A 20,922-nucleotide genomic window follows, 5' to 3' on the forward strand; every position below is an offset into this window, starting at 1 on the left:
GAGACATACCCTGCATTACAAATCTATTATTCAACTGTGCTCTGGTCCAACTGAGAGCCACAAAAAGACACCTCCTCCTTACTTATTCATCATCCTGACAGAGCCCTTTGATTGGCCGGCCCAAGACTGCCAGGGTTCACTGGCAGCTAGACTAAATGTTCGGACGGGTTTCACTGACACAATGGTGTTTACAGATAACGTGATTTCATTGTTTCATTGTTTATCTGCCCCTAAACACAGACAAAGAAACTCACAACAAGCACTTTGAGAGAAAAGAGACACACTGTATGCTGAGCTGACAAACAGGAAGTAGGAAGTCAGTCACACTTAGCGCTGCTGGGGTTCCTTCAACCCCTTCCTGACAGTTTCCTGCCCCCTGGCCTCCTCACCACCCCCCACTGCAGGGGCTCAGAGGGGCTCTGTCTGTTTGTCTGGCTGGCACACACACACACACACACACACACACACACACACACACACACACACACACACACACACACACACACACACACACACACACACACACTACCACGACACCCAGAAGCTGCCCAACTGGTTTCTTCTGCCTCCCCCACTCCCCACTGTTTTAATTTTCTCTGGTTTCATTCATTCCCCACGCAAGCATGCCTGAGCCTGTTATGCTATAGCCGTTTAGTTGCCTCACGTGTGTATGTGGTGTGTGGGTGCGTGTGTGCGTGTGTCAAGGAACTGGTCTGGTGTGGAACTGGTGTTGTTTCAGCTGTTCTGTTGCAGTAACCTCACGGTGGTAATTCCTTGATCCGACTAACAGTGTGTTTTACACTGCTGGTCCGGGTTCCGGGTGTTTTTGTACAGCCGGACCTTTTTCTTCCAAACTTTCTTCTTCGCCACTCTCCTCCCGGGTGTGGGGGTCAAAGGTTGTCACAGAGGAAAATATATATTTTTTTTTAATTCAAATGTAGCCTTTTTTGCACTAAAGCCAAATGGATACATTGTATCTCATTCAATCAGTCTGAACTCATTGAGTTGGTCCCCTACAGACAGTTGTGTTAAGGTTTATTCTCGTCTGGATTGTAGATTTACACAAAAAGAAAGGTATGCAACACGATACCCCTTTTCTTTGTTTCTATGTGTTCTCTTCTTCCTGACTCTTCTAATTTGCTGAAAAGGGGGAGGTTTGGCAGCTTGCCCCCTCACTCCTTCCATCTCTCTGATTGCACACTCAGCACTCTGTGTCCCAGCTGCAGAAAAACAAGTGGAGGAGAACCCAAGGCGTTAGAGGAGAGCTCTGTTTTACCCACCTCTGTTTTCTATCAGTAAACTGCCTAGCCTATCTCTGTCTGCCCCCTTCTCCGGTTACCAGCAGCAGGCTGTCTGTCTCTCCCTCTCTCTTCTCCATCCCTCCCTCCCACTTCCCTTTAATAGCTTTGACCTCAATCTCTCCTTCAGTCCACTATAGTATTAGTAATCACCACTGCGGATATCTCCTAACCATCCTCTATCCATCTCTCTCTCAACCAGACCCCCCCCCCCAACCCCTCTCTCTGCACTCCTCCCACACTTACATACACACACACACACACACACACACACACACACACATGCATACACACACACAGCGCTCCTCCTCTTGTACATTGCGACACTTGTTATGATGATTCTATTATCTCTGAGTCATGTTTTGCATGAAACACTAATCCTTTCTATCTTAGGACTTCTTCATTGGTCCCAATCCCGCTCTGGGTTCTGTGTCACTAGGTCCTCGGGGGGAATTAAGTTTCAGTCTGGCTCGATAAACATAGATTTAGTTTATTTACTGCTTCCTGGCACTTGGAAAGAGAACGACGGAGAGAGGTAGAGAGATGAATGTCAAAGGTGAAGTGAAACTGGTGCTAGTCCCAGATCTACATATGATGTTCTCTTGCCAGGAAAGCACAAATAGATCTTGGTCCAGGCTAGACTAATGATAGCTCCTCTCTACTCAGACAGGGTCACCACCACATACACCGACCTCCCCCTGCCTGTAAAATGTCCTGCCATCAGATGTTTACTTGCTAACTGGGGCTTGATGACACTAATAGACTGTGGAGGCACTGATCTCAGGGTCATGTTGATTGACTTATTAAAAGGCCGTCAACTGCTGCACATGATGTTGTTTTCACCATGCACTTAGCTTTAGGTTTCGATAGGGGTGGATAGAGATTCACAGCAAGGCCAGAAATGCAAAACAAAGTGTTGATGAGAACGGGAGACAGAGTGGTAGCACAGAGATGGCACAGAGATGGAGATATTCAGGCTGGTGTTGTCTGCGTGTGGTCGTCAGGGACACAGCATGTTGACTCATTTTATGATGGCGTTCCGTCCTGTCAGGATTGGACCGGTTTGTACTGGTTTCCTTTGGCTGTCCAGTAAGCAGTGAAGCTTTTAACGCAACAGCAGCCCCTCTTCTCTCTTTCACTTCTCTGTTTTCCCCCTTCTATCAATATCCTCCTTGTCTGTTCTCTCTGGCCTTTGTGCCTCAGAGGCTTTTAGTTATTCCACTCTTTCACTCTCCTCGTTTCTCTCCCACTTTTGTCTCCCTCTGTCTCCGCCTGCTGCACTCGAGATAACGATCATTGCTGCCGTCACACAGAAGAATCGGATGAACCCAGTCTAGGGTTTGTTTTTCAAGTAGAACTGCACACATTTGAGACACACATGCAATCAATCAATAGAATATATTTATAAATCCCTTTTTACATCAGTAGATGTCACAAAGTGCTGATACAGAAACCCAGCCTTAAACCCCAAACAGCACTTCTCCTTGTTAGCAACATTTTGATATGGAAAGTGTAGAATGTGTAGTATTTACTTAGATGCGAATAGGATAAGACTGCTTCCCTTAATGGCTTTAGAGCAGGTATTCCCAAACTGGGGTATGCACACTCCCAGGGGTACGTGCAGTGCCGCCGGGGGTACGCCAAATCATTAAAATTATAATTTTTTCTTCACATTTTCAAAAAGTTTATATTCACATTCACAATTATATTCACATTTATATTCTCCAACAGGGCTATACATTTGAGTGAGGTTTTTTTCCGTGCCTGAGTAGCCTCGTTTTACTGCCAAAAATCAAATTAAACTAGTGTCCAGTGAAATAACAACACAATGTCCAATACAGGTAGTCTAGTCCAATAATTAACATCCAATCACATTAACCATTACTCTTTCGTGGGAATTCCACTAACGGTCTGAATGTAGCCAAACATAGCTGCTTGTCATGTTGGTATCTGCACTGATGGCGCAAAAGCCATGACAGGGAGACATAGCGGAGTGGTAACGTGCGTGCAAGCATTTGGCCCCTGACGCCACTTGGGTACACTGCAGCATCCACCAAGAGGCTCTTGCTGCCAAGAGAATGCCTGACAGCTTGAAAGACGTTTTGGACACTACAGTGAAAATGGTTAACTTTGTTTAAGCAAGGCCCCTGAACTCTTTTGTATTTTCTGCACTAAGCAATGATGTGGGCAGCGACCATGTAACGCTTTTACAACATACAGAAGTGCACTGGTTATCAAGGGGCAAAGTATTGACACGAGCTTAAAGTTTTCTTTACTGACCATAATTTGCACTTGTCTAACTGCTTGCATGATGACGAGTTTTTCACACGACTGGCCTATCTGGGTGATGTTTTTTCTCGCCTGAATGATCTGAATCTAGGATTACAGGGACTCTCCGCAACTATATTTAATGTGCGGGACAAAATTGAGGCTATGATTAAGAAGTTGGAGGTCTTCTCTGTGTAACGGATGTGAAACGGCTAGCTTAGTTAGCGGTGCGCGCTAAATAGCGTTTCAATCAGTGACGTCACTTGCTCTGAGACCTTGAAGTAGTCGTTCCCCTTGCTCTGCAAGGGCCGCGGCTTTTGTGGAGCGATGGGTAACGATGCTTCGTGGGTGACTGTTGTTGATGTGTGCAGAGGGTCCCTGGTTCGAGCCCGGGTATGGGCGAGGGGACGGTCTAAAGTTCTACTGTTACATCTGCATTAACAAGGACAACACACTGGTCTTTCCATCATTGTATGATTTTTTTGTGTGCAAATGAACTCAATCTTATGGACAATGTCAAATGTGATATAGCGAAGCACCTGAGTGAGTTGGATGCGCAATTACACAGATACTTTCCCAAAGCGGATGACACAAACAACTGGATTCGTTATCCCTTTCATGCCCTGCCTCCAGTCAACTGACTGATATCTGAACAAGAGAGCCTCATCGAAATTGCAACAAGCGGTTCTGTGAAAATTGAATTGAATCAGAAGCCACTGCCAGATTTCTGGTTTGGGCTGCGCTCAGAGTATCCTGCCTTGGCAAATCACGCTGTTAAAACACTGATGCCCTTTGCAACCACGTACCTATGTGAGAGTGGATTCTCGGCCCTCAATAGCATGAAAACTAAATATAGGCAGAGACTGTGTGTGGAAAAGTATTTTTGACTGAGACTCTCTCCAATACAACCCAACATTGCAGAGTTGTGTGCATCCTTTCAAGCACACCCTCATTAACCCGTGGTGAGTTATTCACTATTTACGATGACCAAATAAGGTTCTATGTGTAAGATGGCTAAATAAAGAGCAAAATTATTGATTATTATTATATTATTATTTGTGCCCTGGTCCGATAAGAGCTCTTCGTCACTTCCCACAAGCCGGGTTGTGACAAAAACTAATTCTTATGTTTACAATGATGGCAAAAAAACAACATTTGAGAGTGCGCTGACCCTGGTGCTAGAGGGGGTACGCAGCTGGAGGTTGAATGTTTGAAGGGGTACGGGACTATGAAAAGTTTGGGAACCACTGCTTTAGAGGATCACTGCTTACCACAGGCATTCTTTACTGACTGCAAACATCACTCAGCATTTCAGATAGGGATTTTCTCAATCGTCTCAAGTGATAAGTACTAGCACCTAGCTTAGTGAGGGTATGAAAGTGCATTGTAGACGTTTTCTTACCTGTTCAGGGCACAGACACGGCACTGGCTGCAGTTTATAGATCCGGAGTGATCAGCCTGTATTGATTAAATGATTGCCCATAAAGTTGTTGCTCCCCCACAACAACATAGCAACATGGTTTAGCTTCCAGTACATCCTATGGAGTTAGATGCTACTCATAGTCCAACACTCTACAAACAGACTTTTATCTTTTATCTGCATGACTGTTCCAGATCCCATAATGGAGCCAAGTAGAGCTTGGTAGGTGAATGCAGTCACATTTGTATTGACCTTGCCTTTTCGGCTTGGCTCTAGCAGAGCTAACAGAGACGGTCTGTGCCCCAAATGGCACCCTATTCCCTGTATGGTGCACTACTTTGTACAGGGTCCATAGGGACTTCAAATGTAGTACACTAGGCAGGGAGTAGGGTGCCATTTTGGGACGCAGACAGAGCCAGTATTCATGAAACAGGAACAGGTAATGTCTCAGGTGAAGAGTTGGCCAATCATTAACCAGCCCTGGGTTGTTGTTTCTCTCTCTAGAAGACACTGTATTTAGTCATGCCTGATGGTGCCCAATTCAGGAAGTGCTCCGATATCGGCGGCCAGGCAGATTAGGAAGACAAACTCAAGGCTGCACTCCTATCAGGGCCAGGTTCATTAGGCAAGCAATGTTCAACGTTGCAGAGACAAATTTCATTATTAGTGCTGACGTCCTTATTCTACATCACATAAAGTATTTCTATCGAAATGTTCTACAACGTAGCGTCCCAAGGCTTTTTTTTTTTCTAGGTGTACACAGATCCTGTTTCCCAACATGAGCCTCTCCTCACAGGCTGTACGTCTACCTCCTTCATTACAGCTGACAGCTGGATATCCTTCTTATTATGTCATAGCTATAAGACATAATTATGTGGTTTGTTTCTGCACGTGAACAAGATGGAGGAATCTTGTTTGTGGCGGTTTGTTTTGGAACCACCACAGCAACTCCCAGTCAAACTGACTTCAGACCACTAAAACTAATGAGGCACCTACTGTAAATGCAGCATTTTAGGCTGTGAGCTGGTTTGGACCTTCCGATGCTGTTGATGTTTTAGGCTGTACCCTCTGTTGACAATTCATTATTTTCCCCTTTCCCCCTGCATGTCCTTAATTTGATCAAAGGCAGGTGAACTCGTTCCATTACATCCAAACCTGGTAAACAACAATATTAGCAGAGCAGACAGACAAAGGGTGACTGGGATATAGGTTAGTATCTTTTTGGGGCTCTGCTTGTCTGTCTGTCTGTCTGCTTGTCTGTCTGCTTGTCTGTCTGTCTGTCTGCTTGTCTGTCGGTCTGTCTGTGACTGACTCAGTGAGGTCATTGTGGTCATGTTATAGTCAGGTGACACACTGACAGTCTGGTGGTGACAGAGAAATAGGTGAACTGAGGAGAGCAGAGCAATGGAAAGCACATCATATAGCCTGGTTATTGTTATATTTTATTAGATTTTTTTCTCCCTTTAGTTTATTTAGTCAATATTTTCTTAACTCTATTTCTTGAACTGCTTTGTTGGTTAAGGGCTTGTAAAGTAAGCGTTTCACAGTAAGGTCTTGTGAAAAATCAAATTGGATTTGATTTGAAATCCCTGGCGACACTCAAGCACATTATTCAGCCTAGTTTAGTCCAGGGTAATTCCACAGCCAACACTGCTGATTGAAGCTGTGCTAGGTGGAGGTAGGTAGTGTGCTAGGAGAGATGGTGGAGAGGTAGCCTTGCATAAGACCAGTGTTTCTCTCCTCTGTCTGCCAGCCTGATAATACAGGCACACACACACACACACACATGTTTGTTTTTACTATCCTTGTGGGGACCAAACAATTGATTCCCATTCAAAATCCTATTTATCCTAACCCCTAACCTAACCATAAAACCCCTAAGCCTAATCCTAATTGTAACCATAACCCCAAAGCCTAAAATACGCTTTTTCCTTGTGGGGACTGGCGAAATCTCCCCACTTCTGGTCCCCACAAGGATAGTAAAACACACATGAACACACACACACCTCTTCTTATCCTGCTAACTAGGCACCAGTGCTGAGTTGCAGTAGAGCTTTACTCACTCCTACTGTAAATGTCACAATAGAGATGTTTCCAGCTCATTTCACTTCTCCAGGAGGACTGGAATGTGATTGTTAGTGTAGATGTTTTGATTCTGCCGTTAACCTTTGCTCCAATTAGTAGTGGAGGGTAATGACGTCTGGGGAGGCCACGGCACGGGGTGAGAGATTTCCTCCGCGGCTCTAACAAGCAGGGAACCTGTGGTGAGGGTGGATGGATGGATGTGCCATCAAACAGTTATGTTCAGGAGTTGTTGCGCTGGTGAATGGCTCAGTCAGTACATTTTTGGTGTGTTTCTGTCAGTTTTTTGTTGTTGTTGTTCTCCCTCCATTTCCCTTCCCCGACTCTGTCACGGGAGATTCAAGCGCACACACAGTAGAGATATGGAGGGCTGCCTAGTCTGCCAGACAGATGTTGCTCTCCCCTTTTTAATTGTTTCTTTCTCTGTCTCTCTCCCTCTCTCCTTCCCTCCCCCCCTCGCTCCCTACTTCTCTGCTCAAGGACAGTTGTTTACAGTTAGCAGTTGAGTTGAGAACAACCTGTGCTCTAACCTCAAGTAGAGGACTAAATATGCAGGCTGCTCTGGACTTTCTCTCACTGCCATAAATAGTGTGGGGAAAGCATCACCAAGACTCCGCCCACATTACTCATTCCATGTCAACAACCTCCAAAAAACACAGTCAGGATTTCCTAATATGATGTCATGCCTTACATTTTTGGAAAAACTGTTTTTGTTTAATGCGTGCGTGTCTCTATGGCTATGCGTGTGTTTTTACACAAGTGAATGCATTGATCTGATTTAAGCGTGGCCTAATCGTATATCCTGTCGCTTTCTTGTGTTTTTCTCCTCAGCTTCCCAATATGTTTGGTGATCTTCGTTCCACCTTCATCGCTCTCATGATTGGATCGTATGCATCCTCCGCTGTCACCTTCCCTGGGATCAAGGTAGCTTACACACACGCACATCTACTTAGCTAGTCTACACATGCATGCATACCATGCACACCATTATGGAGGTTAGCTATCAAGGCTAACTATACTTTCTACTATCAGGGCTACCAATTTGACTCTACTTTCCTATTCCCGCATGTCAGTGTGAAGGTCAGACATAGAGCTAATGTTGTGGTTGTTGGTCCCTGCTTCCTCTCTCATCAGGTCATCTATGACCTAGGAGCCACCTTCATCACCATCCTGCTGGTGTGGGCTGCCTGCGCTGGCCTCGTCTTCATCAACTGCTTCTTCAACTGGCCCCTGGAGCCCTTTCCTGGACCTGAGGATATGGACTACACGTAAGACACTCCTAAACATCACACTCCATAACATCACACTCCATAACATCACACTCCTCAACATCATGCTCCATAACATCACACTCCATAACATCACACTCCATAACATCACACTCCATAACATCACACTCCATAACATCACGCTCCTCAACATCACACTCCTCAACATCACACTCCTCAACATCACACTCCTCAACATCACGCTCCTCAACATCACGCTCCTTAACATCACACTCCATAACATCACGCTCCTTAACATCACGCCCCTCAACATCACGCTCCTCAACATCACGCTCTTCAACATCACGCTCCTCAACATCACGCTCCATAACACCACGCTCCTTAACATCACGCTCCTTAACATCACGCTCCTTAATTAACATCACACTCCATAACATCACGCTCCTTAACATCACACTCCATAACATCACGCTCCATAACATCACGCTCCTCAACATCACGCTCCGTAACATCACGCTCCTAAACATCACGCTCCTCAACACCACGCTCCTCAACACCACGCTCCTTAACATCACACTCCATAACATCACACTCCATAACATCACACTCCATAACATCACACTCCATAACATCACGCTCCTCAACATCACGCTCCATAACATCACGCTCCTCAACATCACGCTCCTCAACATCACACTCCTTAACATCACACTCCATAACATCACACTCCATAACATCACACTCCATAACATCACGCTCCTCAACATCACGCTCCATAACATCACGCTCCTCAACATCACGCTCCTAAACATCACGCTCCTAAACATCACGCTCCTCAACATCACGCTCCTAAACATCACGCTCCTCAACACCACGCTCCTCAACATCACGCTCCTTAACATCACACTCCATAACATCACACTCCATAACATCACGCTCCTCAACATCACGCTCCTCAACATCACGCTCCATAACATCACGCTCCTCAACATCACGCTCCTCAACATCACACTCCTTAACATCACACTCCATAACATCACACTCCATAACATCACACTCCATAACATCACGCTCCTCAACATCACGCTCCATAACATCACGCTCCTCAACATCACGCTCCTCAACATCACGCTCCTAAACATCACGCTCCTAAACATCACGCTCCTCAACATCACGCTCCTAAACATCACGCTCCTCAACACCACGCTCCTCAACATCACGCTCCTTAACATCACACTCCATAACATCACACTCCATAACATCACGCTCCTCAACATCACGCTCCTCAACATCACGCTCCTAAACATCACGCTCCTCAACACCACGCTCCTCAACATCACGCTCCTTAACATCACACTCCATAACATCACACTCCATAACATCACGCTCCTCAACATCACGCTCCATAACATCACGCTCCTCAACATCACGCTCCTTAACATCACACTCCATAACATCACGCTCCTCAACATCACGCTCCTTAACATCACACTCCATAACATCACACTCCATAACATCACGCTCCATAACATCACGCTCCTCAACATCACGCTCCGTAACATCACGCTCCTAAACATCACGCTCCTCAACACCACGCTCCTCAACATCACGCTCCTTAACATCACACTCCATAACATCACACTCCATAACATCACGCTCCTCAACATCACGCTCTTCAACATCACGCTCCTCAACATCACGCTCCATAACATCACGCTCCTTAACATCACACTCCATAACATCACACTCCATAACATCACACTCCATAACATCACACTCCATAACATCACGCTCCTCAACATCACGCTCCATAACATCACGCTCCTCAACATCACGCTCCATAACATCACGCTCCTCAACATCACGCTCCTAAACATCACGCTCCTAAACATCACACTCCATAACATCACACTCCTAAACATCACTCTCCTTAACATCACACTCCTAAACATCACTCTCCTTAACATCATGCTCCTAAACATCACACTCCTAAACGTCACGCTCCTAAACATCCCCTTAACCTAATATTAGTTTAGTATTACTAGTATTTGTTCCTTATATCATTGGTTATATCCTTAGTTATAACCTAATAGACAGACAGTTTCTAATATTAGCCAACAATAACAGGTTTAGGGGATAATACTAGGACTTGAGGTTCAACAACTTAAGCTGAAGTAGGAATATTAAGGCCTTCCATAGAGTCTCCATTCTCCTTGGAGCTCAGTACACTACATCCCCCAGCACACGTTCCTCTGCAGCATGGCGAAGGCTTGAGGCCCTGTAAAAAAGGAAATCTAATGAGATGAGGAGCTCAGCTGGCTTTGCTCTCATTCACCTGGATGTAGTCTCATTCTTTGCTCTGTTTTTTTTTCATCCTCCCCCGTTCCCTTTCTCCCTTTCGCTCGCTCCCTCTCTCTCTCGCTGTTTTTTTCCCTCCCTCTCCCTGCCTTTCGGTCTGTCTCTCTCCCTATCTCCCTCAGTGTGAAGATCAAGTTCAGCTGGCTGGGCTTTGACCATAAGATCACTGGAAAGCAGTTCTACCGCCAGGTGACCACGGTGGGGAGACGACTCAGCGTGGGGAACAGCATGAAGCAAAACCCCAAGGAGCTGGCCCAACAGGAGGGCAACAAGCTGTGTCTCTCCACCGTTGACCTGGAGGTCCAATGCAAGTCTCAGGAGGAATGTAAGTGTCTGGCCAGGCCACATCTGTTCATCCCAGACCAGAGAATATGACTGCTTTTGATGTCTTTCAGATCGAGAGTAGGAAAATACATTGTGCATTTTCTGTGCACACCGAGTGTGATGGGCTTCTTTCTCTAAATGGATTTGCCATAATGGGTTTCAAGCACTGAACCTCCACAAATACATACTTCATGAGGCCAAAAGCCAGTTTGCCAGTTTCCTTGTTACACCATTTTGAATAATCTGGACACAACAAAGGACATGTCTGCCAGAAACCTGTCTGATGTTAAGCTGTCCAACCACTTCACCAACACAATATCCTGCTCCAGCCATGGTGTAGAATTTAGATAGGAGCAGACTGACAGACAAAAATAGATCCAACACAACAATGCAATGGATCATTGTAGCCCTGCCTTATGGGTAAACAGAGGTAAACAATCGACCATATGCAAGATCTGGGCCTGTATCTTGTACTGATCTAGGATAAGGTCCCCCCTTTTTCATATAATCATATTTTTAACGATATAATAGGCTAAACTGATCCTGGATACAGGCCTAGATCTAGCATATGGTCGACTGTTCCTCTATGATGGATTGTTATTCCATACTCTACAACTTTTGTAAAGAAGAGCTCTGACTTCATCAGTGCAATTTTGATGTTTCAGAGTGGGCTCGCCCACCAGCCAGTGTTTTGGTCCCAGCCGCCAGCTTGTCTGAGGGAGCGCTGTCATTGGCGCTGAGGTCGCCAAGGCCATCCTCCCTCTCCCAAATTAAATCCTGCAAACGCACAACTGGCTATGCACTTTGCCTTCACTAACCCAGATCTGTACACTGCAATTAGCCACAAACCTCCAAAACACCCTCAAATCAGCCACATGACCCCTCCTCACCTCCGCTGTGCTCCCTCCGCACTCCCTCGGGCTCGGAAACCTGTGGTTCTCTGCAGGCTCTCTTTGGTACCGAACGGACCGTGCAATCGATTCAGACCGCATTCCAAGAAGTGCTGCTCGGGTGGCGGTGGTGGGGCCGGGCCAGAGGGCAGGTAGCAGTCAGTAAGGTCCGAGGGGGGTCATTATACACACAGGATGGATGCCTGCGGTTCTGTAACTCTGTTGGACAAGTTCCACGTGTCAGGAGGTTTTCAAGGGGCCCCTTGCTAAGGGCCAACTCCCCAAGCCTCTCTCTTTCTCTTTTGTCTCTCTCTCTCTCTCTCTCTTATATAAATATATATAAAATATTTATTTATTTATATATCTGTATATATATAAATATATATATATTTATTTATATATTTATTTATATATATATATTATCTGTGTTTGTCCACTCATCAATCTGATGCATGTGATGGTGGGGATTTATTTGGTTGTTAGGAGTTTTTTCCCTTTCAAAGAAGGCTCACCCAAAAATACTTGGTGCCTGGGACCTCGTTTGTGGATCGGTTGTGAGAGCAAAGTTGAAAGATTATGTTATAGTGCTGTAATTGCATCAAATGGTTGTTTTATGCAACAGAATAGAGGGTTCATATAACTCTATTGTGTCCGTGTGAGCTGAAAGTGGGCCTCTGGGGACACGGACAGGAAATGCACAATGTTTTGGGGTGATACCACATTCCAGAGCATGAGTTAATGTTAATGTTTCTGTACTGGGGTACCTGGGGGAGATGGCTCTTGTGACCCATTCCATACATCTGTTGTGTGTCATGTAGACTGAAGGAGGATGGACTTTGCTATAAAATGCTGTGGCTCAAACCAGCTGGTTGAGTTCTCGGTGGTCCCCTCCAGGGGTGGTTACCGACCAGCTCCCGTGCTGCAGTAATGAAATGATACAGTTTGATTGTTTTGAAGAAATCCAAAAGTCTCTCTTTTTGATTACAATAATTCCACCACATGCTTCTGATATCAGCCAAACCATTAAGGGACTGTTTTGTATCTAAGTCAACACTGGCCATGGCGACTGTTGCCAGTGTAGGCTAGGTATTTTGAAAATGATCACGGTGTGTCCTTACAAGTGTGGTCACATAGTGTGCCAGTCAAGAATGTAAACCCGAGTGATGATCTAGGATCAGATCCCCCCCCCCCCCCCCCTTTAATTCATGGTGATCTAAAAGACAAAACTGATCCCAGATCCTACTCTGAGACGCTTTGTGAATAATATTCTAACTCATATTATGGGTCCAGGACACAGGGGAGACCCAGTGTTATAGACTGAGACAGACTGTTAGAACCACCTGCTCTAATGTAATGTACCAGCCTGTAAGCCCCTTGTCCAGCCAGTATGTCAACGATGGTCCCGTCTCCAGAGCATTGGAGAGATACCTGCATCGCTGGGCAATAAACGCTGGACACATCTGTGGCGTGACCATTAAGACTTTTCCACTGCCCTGTGGCAGCTTTTACAGCTTTGAGATCAGTAGATGATTAACGGACCAGGGCCCCAGGCCCCTTGCTTACAGCACGGGCCCCCACATGTTGCCATCGTGTTACCGAGCTTCCCTGTTTCCCTACCTCCATGTTGTTCCTGAGGTGAAGCAGCTATGCCCTGGTAGTTTTCCATCACGGCATGTGGAGGACATGAAAGAAGGCATATCCTGTACAGTACACACAGGAAAAACCTCACTCCAATTTGATAAAAAAAAAATATATATATATAATCCTGTCTATCGTCCTCCATTAATAAATCAAGTTATTCTGCATTCTGAGATTGAACGCAGCATCACTGTTTAAACTTCAGTTTTACTGGAGTAAAAGGTCAGGTACTGTTGTTGACATTAATCTGTCTCTCCTCCTGTGTGTCCACAGCCCAGTCCTTCATGAAGAGTATCCTGAGTCCTATTTTCATGCTCAGCCTGATCACCATGTGTGTCACCCAGCTGAGACTTATCTTCTACATGGGAGCCATGAACAACATCCTCGAGTCGCTGTCCGACAGAGACTTGAACACAGGTGTGTGTGTGTGTGTGTGTGTGTGTGTGTGTGTGTGAGTGTGAGTGTGAGTGTGAGTGTGAGTGTGAGTGTGAGTGTGTGTGTGTGTGTGTGTGTGTGTGCGCGTGCATTCGTGTCTTGAAAATGTGTGAGTGTAAGCTCTGGAGGCAATAACATGTCTCTGTCTCTCCTGCCGTTCACAGTGAGTGTGTACACCTCCATTTTCGGAGTGCTGCAGCTGCTCTGTCTGATGACCGCCCCAGTGATCGGGTACATCATGGACTGGAAACTCAAAGAGTGTGAGGATGAGAACGCGAAGCCGGGTAAAAGGTGAGTTTCACACGCACAAACGCACCCGAGCTCGCACGCACACACTCACTCATGCGCAGGCACACACACACACACTCCAACAGAGCAATCCCCTGCCTCCCAGATACTCCCCTAGCATCCACAGGACACTACTATGTTATTTGTATAACCAGGGAGTATGTGTGTAACATGTGAGGTCCCCTCTGATAGAGATCTTACCCAGCCCAAGCGTCGTGACAGACAGATCCAGAAAATCACCAACGCCACACGGGCCTTCATCTTCACCAACCTGCTACTGATGGGCTTCGGGGTCACCTGCCTCGTCCCCAGCCTCCCTCTCCAGGTAAGTCGTCCCTCTGTTTCCTCTCCTCCATCTCGCTCTCTCTTTCCTCTCCTCTAGGGGCTGTGGAGAAGCACACATTTCACCGCGTGCTTTCCCAGTGTTTTGTAAAGCCCTCCTATAGCCAAAGGGAGAGATCTTGGTGCAGAGAAAGAAAGAGGGAGAGTGACTCTCATGTTATTGTGAGCTGATCCATTGTTTAATGCAACAGTGTTCCCTGGTGGACAGTTGTGTCATTACAAGTTATGCAAGTTATTTACAACCCAGCTCTGGGAACATCTCTGTCAAGACTTTATTTATTAAACATGGACTCCATTTTAGGATGGAGGGACAGTTCACCATGCATGCTCTGGGTCTGTAGATTCTGGAACACATCATGTTGAACTATTTCTCTTTTCTTCTCTGCCTTCAGATTCTATCGTTTATTCTGCACACCATTGTGAGAGGATTCATCCACTCTGCAGTTGGAGGGCTCTATGCTGCTGTGTAAGTGTCTCGTGTGTGTGTGTGTGTGTGTGTGTGTGTGTGTGTGTGTGTGTGTGCGCGTGCACAGTCCCTCCCACACAAGTGCCTCATGCTGGTTGTCCTCCTTAGGTACCCGTCGTCTCAGTTTGGCAGTCTGACAGGCATGCAGTCCCTCATCAGCGCCCTGTTTGCCCTGCTGCAGCAGCCCCTCTTCATGGCCATGATGGGCCCCCTGAAGGGAGACCCCCTATGGGTAAGAGAGCAATGACCTTTCACCCTTTCCAGTATACTAATGTGCCATGAGCATAATGCTGCAAAGGCTCCTGGATACGACTGATGTGTAGCAGCCACCTTGTTCTAAAGCAATCTGCCCCGAGTGCATGTCATAGCACACACTGCCGTCCCGATGTGAAAACAACACCGCTGTTCCCTCCATTCTTCTCACTGTTGATGTCACTTCCTGTGTGTGGTTGTGCGCAGGTCAACGTGGGCCTGCTGGGGCTGACGGTGCTGGGCTTCTGCCTGCCTCTCTACCTGCTCTGCTACAGCCGCCAGCTCCAACGCCAGAAGCAAGAGCGCGAGGAGGACCCCAAGATCTACGTCCAGATCAACAACGGCAGCACGCCCGAGGCCTTCATCTAGAGAGACAGACTGACGGACGGAGATTTGTTTCAACAACGAGAAGGAGGAACGGAGAGTGTGAGGAGGGGAGAGGTCCCAGGTGTGACTGAACTGTATGATGAAATCGCAACCTCACCCACCAACTCTGGTCCCTCTACCGTCTGCACTTGCACTCAGACGATACACTCTCTCTCTCTCTCTCTCGCACACACACACACACACACACACACACACACACACACACACACAACTCCCTTACATTCCCCCTCACACACAGACACAGACATACATACAAACACATACATACAAGTGCTCGACACACACACACACACCACGCCCACTGCCAAACACACTCTGTCAAACCTACAGTATATGTTCACCAATCTCAGAGAACTACTATGATAAACGCACACACTTTTACACTCCCCAGAACACCATTGACTACATACACTGTGAAAGACACGCAACAACACACACGTTGTGAAACCTCTTCAACACACACACGCGCGGTTCCTTTTCCAGGGACACACCACCAAATGGACAGTGTTCATCTTCTCACCACTGAAATGAGAAAGGACAACCGCGGGTCTGTGAACTGAGGAGAAAGGAGAGAAGAAGAGGGAGGAGGATCTCCACGACTTTCTCCTCCCTTCCAGTCTCCTCTTTGTTTCAGTGCTCTATCATTTTTTTTCATTTCATTTTTTTGTCAATGATGCCATGCTCACTCCTGCCTGTCAGTGCAAAAAGAGGACACTGATTCTTCGGTCACCCTGCGAAAAGAACTAGAGAGGAAGCAAGCGTTCAGCGCCATGTCAAAGACCTCCAGATGACGTCCTCCTCCTGGCAATTACAATACCCAGGCCACCAGTGTTTTTACATGTGTTTTCAATGATGCCAGTAACGACGACGAGTATCGCCTCACTTTCTAATTCTGATCCAAGTTAGTCTCGCACCGTCTCGTGCTGCACTTGGGGTCTTCTACTTCACGCCCTGAAAACTGGTTTAATGATTAGGACGTTATTGAAACGTTATCGAAACGTTTATTGGCGATAGGCCTGTATTGTTCTCTGTGGTTGTTACATGTCAATGCCTCTCTGTTGTCACAAGTAGTTTGGACTGGAGGTAGGAGTGAAACAGGCGGTATAGAAGCTCCAGTACTCCAAATGGTGCTAAGAGTTCATCCTGCCATAACGTTCCCATTTAGTTCTGTAACGTTCCCATAACGTTCTGCAGTGTTGGGGATAGTCATCATTGTAAATGAATTGGTAAGAATGGAACCTCATGCAACTTTTAGAAGCTAGTCGATGTAACCTTCTCATCTAGCGAGTGTTCCTTCCAGTGTCTCAAAGACCAAACCTTGTGACTCTTTTGTTGTTGAGGATAACAGAGGCGTGGAGTGATAAAGCCACAGAGAAGCTGTCGTTTTAAGACTGTTCAAACAGCTCTAGGAGACTAGAAAGCGAAGGCATGTTTTTTGTAACACTCAGCACTCTAGGTAAAAGCCCGAGGCAATAGCTTTGCTTTGAGTCAATTTGAGCTGAGAGCAAGTGATTCGGCCAATGGGTTTCCAGTGAGCAGTGTGCAGGCCAGCGTTTTACTTCTAGGGAATACTATGTGACTGTGCAAAGTGGCTGTGCTTCAAACAAAAGCATGGCACAGGTTGAAACAAGCCTCTTACCGGTAATAATGTGCCACAACAACATAAGGTACAGCACAGCTGTAGAAAAAAAGGGTTCCTAAAGGGTTCTTCGGCAGTCCCCATAAGAGAACCGTTTTTGGTTCCAGGTAGAACCCTTTGACATCCGAGTAACTGTTTTAGGGTCTAGATAACAAGTTTTTTCCCCCCTAAGAGTGTAGGCTAGGTTATCAAGCACCAATGCATGGTCCTACATCACTCTCACTGGGTACACTGACAGGACCACTGACTGGTCTTGTCTTGGCAGTCCGTTTTGTCGTGCAAAATGAATTTCTTATTGACCTGGTGTGTTTTCTTTTTATTTGTGATGACCAGATGTTGTTTTTGTCAGGAGACCTGGTTTTTAAAAAGTAATAGTTTTATCAACTGTGTTTTACCTGCAAAATGATACTGACATGCTGTTCAACCTTTTGTTCTGTTTCAAGACAAATGTGATTTAGTACAAATGGTTTTACGATAAATGGTTTAAGATAGGAGATGTGTAGCTTAAGGTGAACTGTGGTTGCTATGGGCCTATTTCTGCCACTGTTCTACAGTACCTGAATTACATTCTGATTCGCTGTAGCAATAAGTACTTATGTGAGTTGCTGAGCAATCCTCTACTCATCCCGGCAACACATAACTCTGTGAACACCACTGTTGTCCAACCACACACATACACACACACAATGCAAGAATGTGGATTGATATAATGTAATGTTTATTACAAAGGTGCTTCTCAATGACAGGAACATGGACTCATTTTTCTTGATGTACTGGTCAGGTAGTGGCCATTCTGCATCTATCAATGGTCTCACTTACAAAGCCTCACTTTGTAGCGACAAATTACTTGAATTATCGAATTCCAACTTCAACTTTGATTCACTTTTCAAATCAAAAAAAGGGAGACGGAGAGATGCTTGAATATGATATCTGATTCTAAATCCACACTCTTGCAGCTGTTGTGAATGTTGTGATCTTGGGACCCAGGTGGGCGGGCAGGCAGGTCATGATAGGAGATTATGTTCTTGAATGATCTGTTGCGGGTAACAGACACCGGAGAGAGAGCGTGGCAACTTGATTGATGTAGCTCTACGTCCGCAGACGCAGCGTTTAGACTGGACGGGACACCTGCTTTTCCTCAGTCACTCACAGAAGCACTTCCAAAGACAGCCATGTAACCAGCAGATTGCCTCTATGTTCAGATGATTTGAGATGCGGATACGATACGGCAAGTCGGTGCACCGCCCTCTCTCATCATGACCCGTCACATTGATCCATCCATGTCCAAACCCCTATCCTGAACTGTTGCACTGACACACCTGGTTCTCCACTGCAGTCTCACCCAAACACAAACCACCCACCCAAGAGATCCTTCACATACTGGCGATGGAACTGAGAGACAATGCTAGAATCCCCAAAAGCTTCAGGAATGAAATACGTGAGAACTGAATGGCACATGTGCACCGTAGTCCTCGTATCAGGATTTCAATGCTATTTTTTCTGAATGGCATGCACTGAAATATAACAATAATAGATATAATAGACAGTGCACCGCTTGCTGGTTCTGCATGTTAGCATAGAATGTATTCCCAGTAGTTTTTAAAAAATTAATAGAGTAATGACATCGGAACTGCAAGAAACTGTTATTTTTGTTACTTACCGCAGGTGGTCTTAGTCTGTCCTCTTGTATGCACCATCCAGTAGGTCCCTGTCCCTCAATATAGAATGGCTCCTTGCTACTGACTGCTGTTTGGGCCTGTCTGTTTGGGTTACTCGATTTCAAGGATCTACACACACACACACACTGATAGAGAAACAGGTCTAGACATCCTCACTTTGAACATCACTCTACTTGTCGTTTACATGAATGTATTTAGCGAAAAGAGAAAAAGCATGTATAGCCCTATAGACTGGTTCTCGTGGCTTGAACATGTGACTAGAGATTGCAGGTGGATTCTGATAATGATGCTATACTGTACTCCAGCACAGTGAACGTGGGGTTGGAATGATCTGCATTCCCTCAGTATGGGAGAATCAGCACTATTTACACTGCCATACCTTAAAACGGTCATTCTACTCAAAATGCCATCACCGTAGTTATTTTCTAGATGTGACATACTTTTACTACTATGCCCTTCCCTGGGATGTAAAGTGTGATTGGCTATTCTCTGACGATGAAAGACGAGCAGTGGTTTTTGGATAGAGTGTTTTAATGGTTTGTGTGTCACTTTTAGACATTGAACGGGAGCTTCAGCTGAAACACCAATGCTTTTCCCTGACTTGTACCTTGTTTTTTTTTCTCAAATGTTTATTTTGTTGTTTTACATTCTCTTTTTTGGTGTTTGTTTCAATATTTCATGTCTATATACTGTATATTGGATCTCAGTTTTTGTTTTATATCACATTATAGCCATTGTTATTGACATTTTGAGTCATTTTCTAAATGAGAAGAAAAACTAATCTATATATGAAAAACATAAACAATTTAATTTGTAAAATATAGTGTCCGTTTGTAATTATTTGACCTTGTTTGACGTTTTTGCACGTTTCCTCAAAGTGTGGTGGATTTTCAATCACTCTTAATGCATGTTAAACAACATGACATATCCCATGTTACAGCTGTATGCAATATAATGGACAGAAGAAAGCATGGATGGTCTGCTTTAAGTGGAGGAAGCCTGCCAATGCCACCTCGCAACTGCAGTCATTCCTAAATCCAACCACCCTAGGGGGAAATTCCATTTCTCAGGGTTAGGCTATTGTAGGTTTCATATTAGCCACATTTTTGCAGTCAGGAGAAGTGACATTAATCATGCCTGTAATGGCTGGCAACTTTCCAAAAAGAAAAAGGGCCTTTACTGTGTTTCATTATAAAGTCATGTTGTTTCCACCAGAGGACAGGCTATTACAGTTCACTACTACACCACAACTCAGCTGCCCAATTCACTACTATTTTTCCTTGGGTGTTGTTAACACACCAATTAAGAGAGTTGGAGTGAAGTGATACTTGAAGAACAACATGATGCCAAAACACATGTAGGTATTTTAGATGATTGCTTGACCACTGGGGATTAATTGCTGTGGGGTAATTAAAGTAAACCTTAATGTTCAAGTGAAAAGCACAATACAGTAACAATGCATGTTTTCAACTCTCACCTAAAATCATAATGGTAATAGGAGTGTTTCACACATGTACAGCAGTGGAGGCTGGTGGGAGGACCTATAGGAGGACAGGCTCATTGTAATGGCTGTAATGGAATGGATTCAATCCATTTATTCCGTTCCAGTCTTTACAATTATTATTTGTGTTGCTCTAGTCTTGCTCAAGCTTATTGAAGGCTAAACCACTGGTTTGACTTGCTGAGGTTGCTACTAACCTGTTCCAAAGACCGACACGAAAACACGGGGGGGTTACTGAGTTCACCCTCCACCAACTGTCACAGCCAAGAAGCTTGAATGAGGAGTGAAACTGGGAGGACTGGAATAACATTTGGGCTCAGTGAAACTGAACCACTGTGACTGGTGAAACAACTTAAAAAACCAATGCACTCCACTTAAAACCCCCACAACATTTGACCTAGGTAGACTTCAATTGAAGAGCTTACA

General features: G+C 45.4%; 1 protein-coding gene across 1 annotated transcript in view; it reads left to right on the plus strand.

Annotated features, from left to right (window-relative positions):
- The window catches only part of LOC110503649 (large neutral amino acids transporter small subunit 4), a 29,126-nt gene extending 9,312 nt beyond the window's left edge, over positions 1–19,814 (plus strand). The window contains exons 6-14 of the mRNA XM_021582086.2: positions 7,900–7,992; positions 8,203–8,336; positions 10,778–10,980; positions 13,781–13,924; positions 14,107–14,233; positions 14,423–14,555; positions 14,965–15,038; positions 15,147–15,270; positions 15,498–19,814. Of these exons, the coding sequence (XP_021437761.2) occupies positions 7,900–7,992; positions 8,203–8,336; positions 10,778–10,980; positions 13,781–13,924; positions 14,107–14,233; positions 14,423–14,555; positions 14,965–15,038; positions 15,147–15,270; positions 15,498–15,659 (1,194 nt within the window). The 3' untranslated portion in view covers positions 15,660–19,814. The remainder of the gene's footprint in view (positions 1–7,899; positions 7,993–8,202; positions 8,337–10,777; positions 10,981–13,780; positions 13,925–14,106; positions 14,234–14,422; positions 14,556–14,964; positions 15,039–15,146; positions 15,271–15,497) is intronic.
- The last annotated feature ends 1,108 nt before the right edge of the window (positions 19,815–20,922 follow it).

The sequence above is a fragment of the Oncorhynchus mykiss genome, chromosome 24, assembly GCF_013265735.2.
Source record: "Oncorhynchus mykiss isolate Arlee chromosome 24, USDA_OmykA_1.1, whole genome shotgun sequence".
In the NCBI taxonomy this organism is placed as follows: Eukaryota; Metazoa; Chordata; class Actinopteri; order Salmoniformes; family Salmonidae; genus Oncorhynchus; species Oncorhynchus mykiss.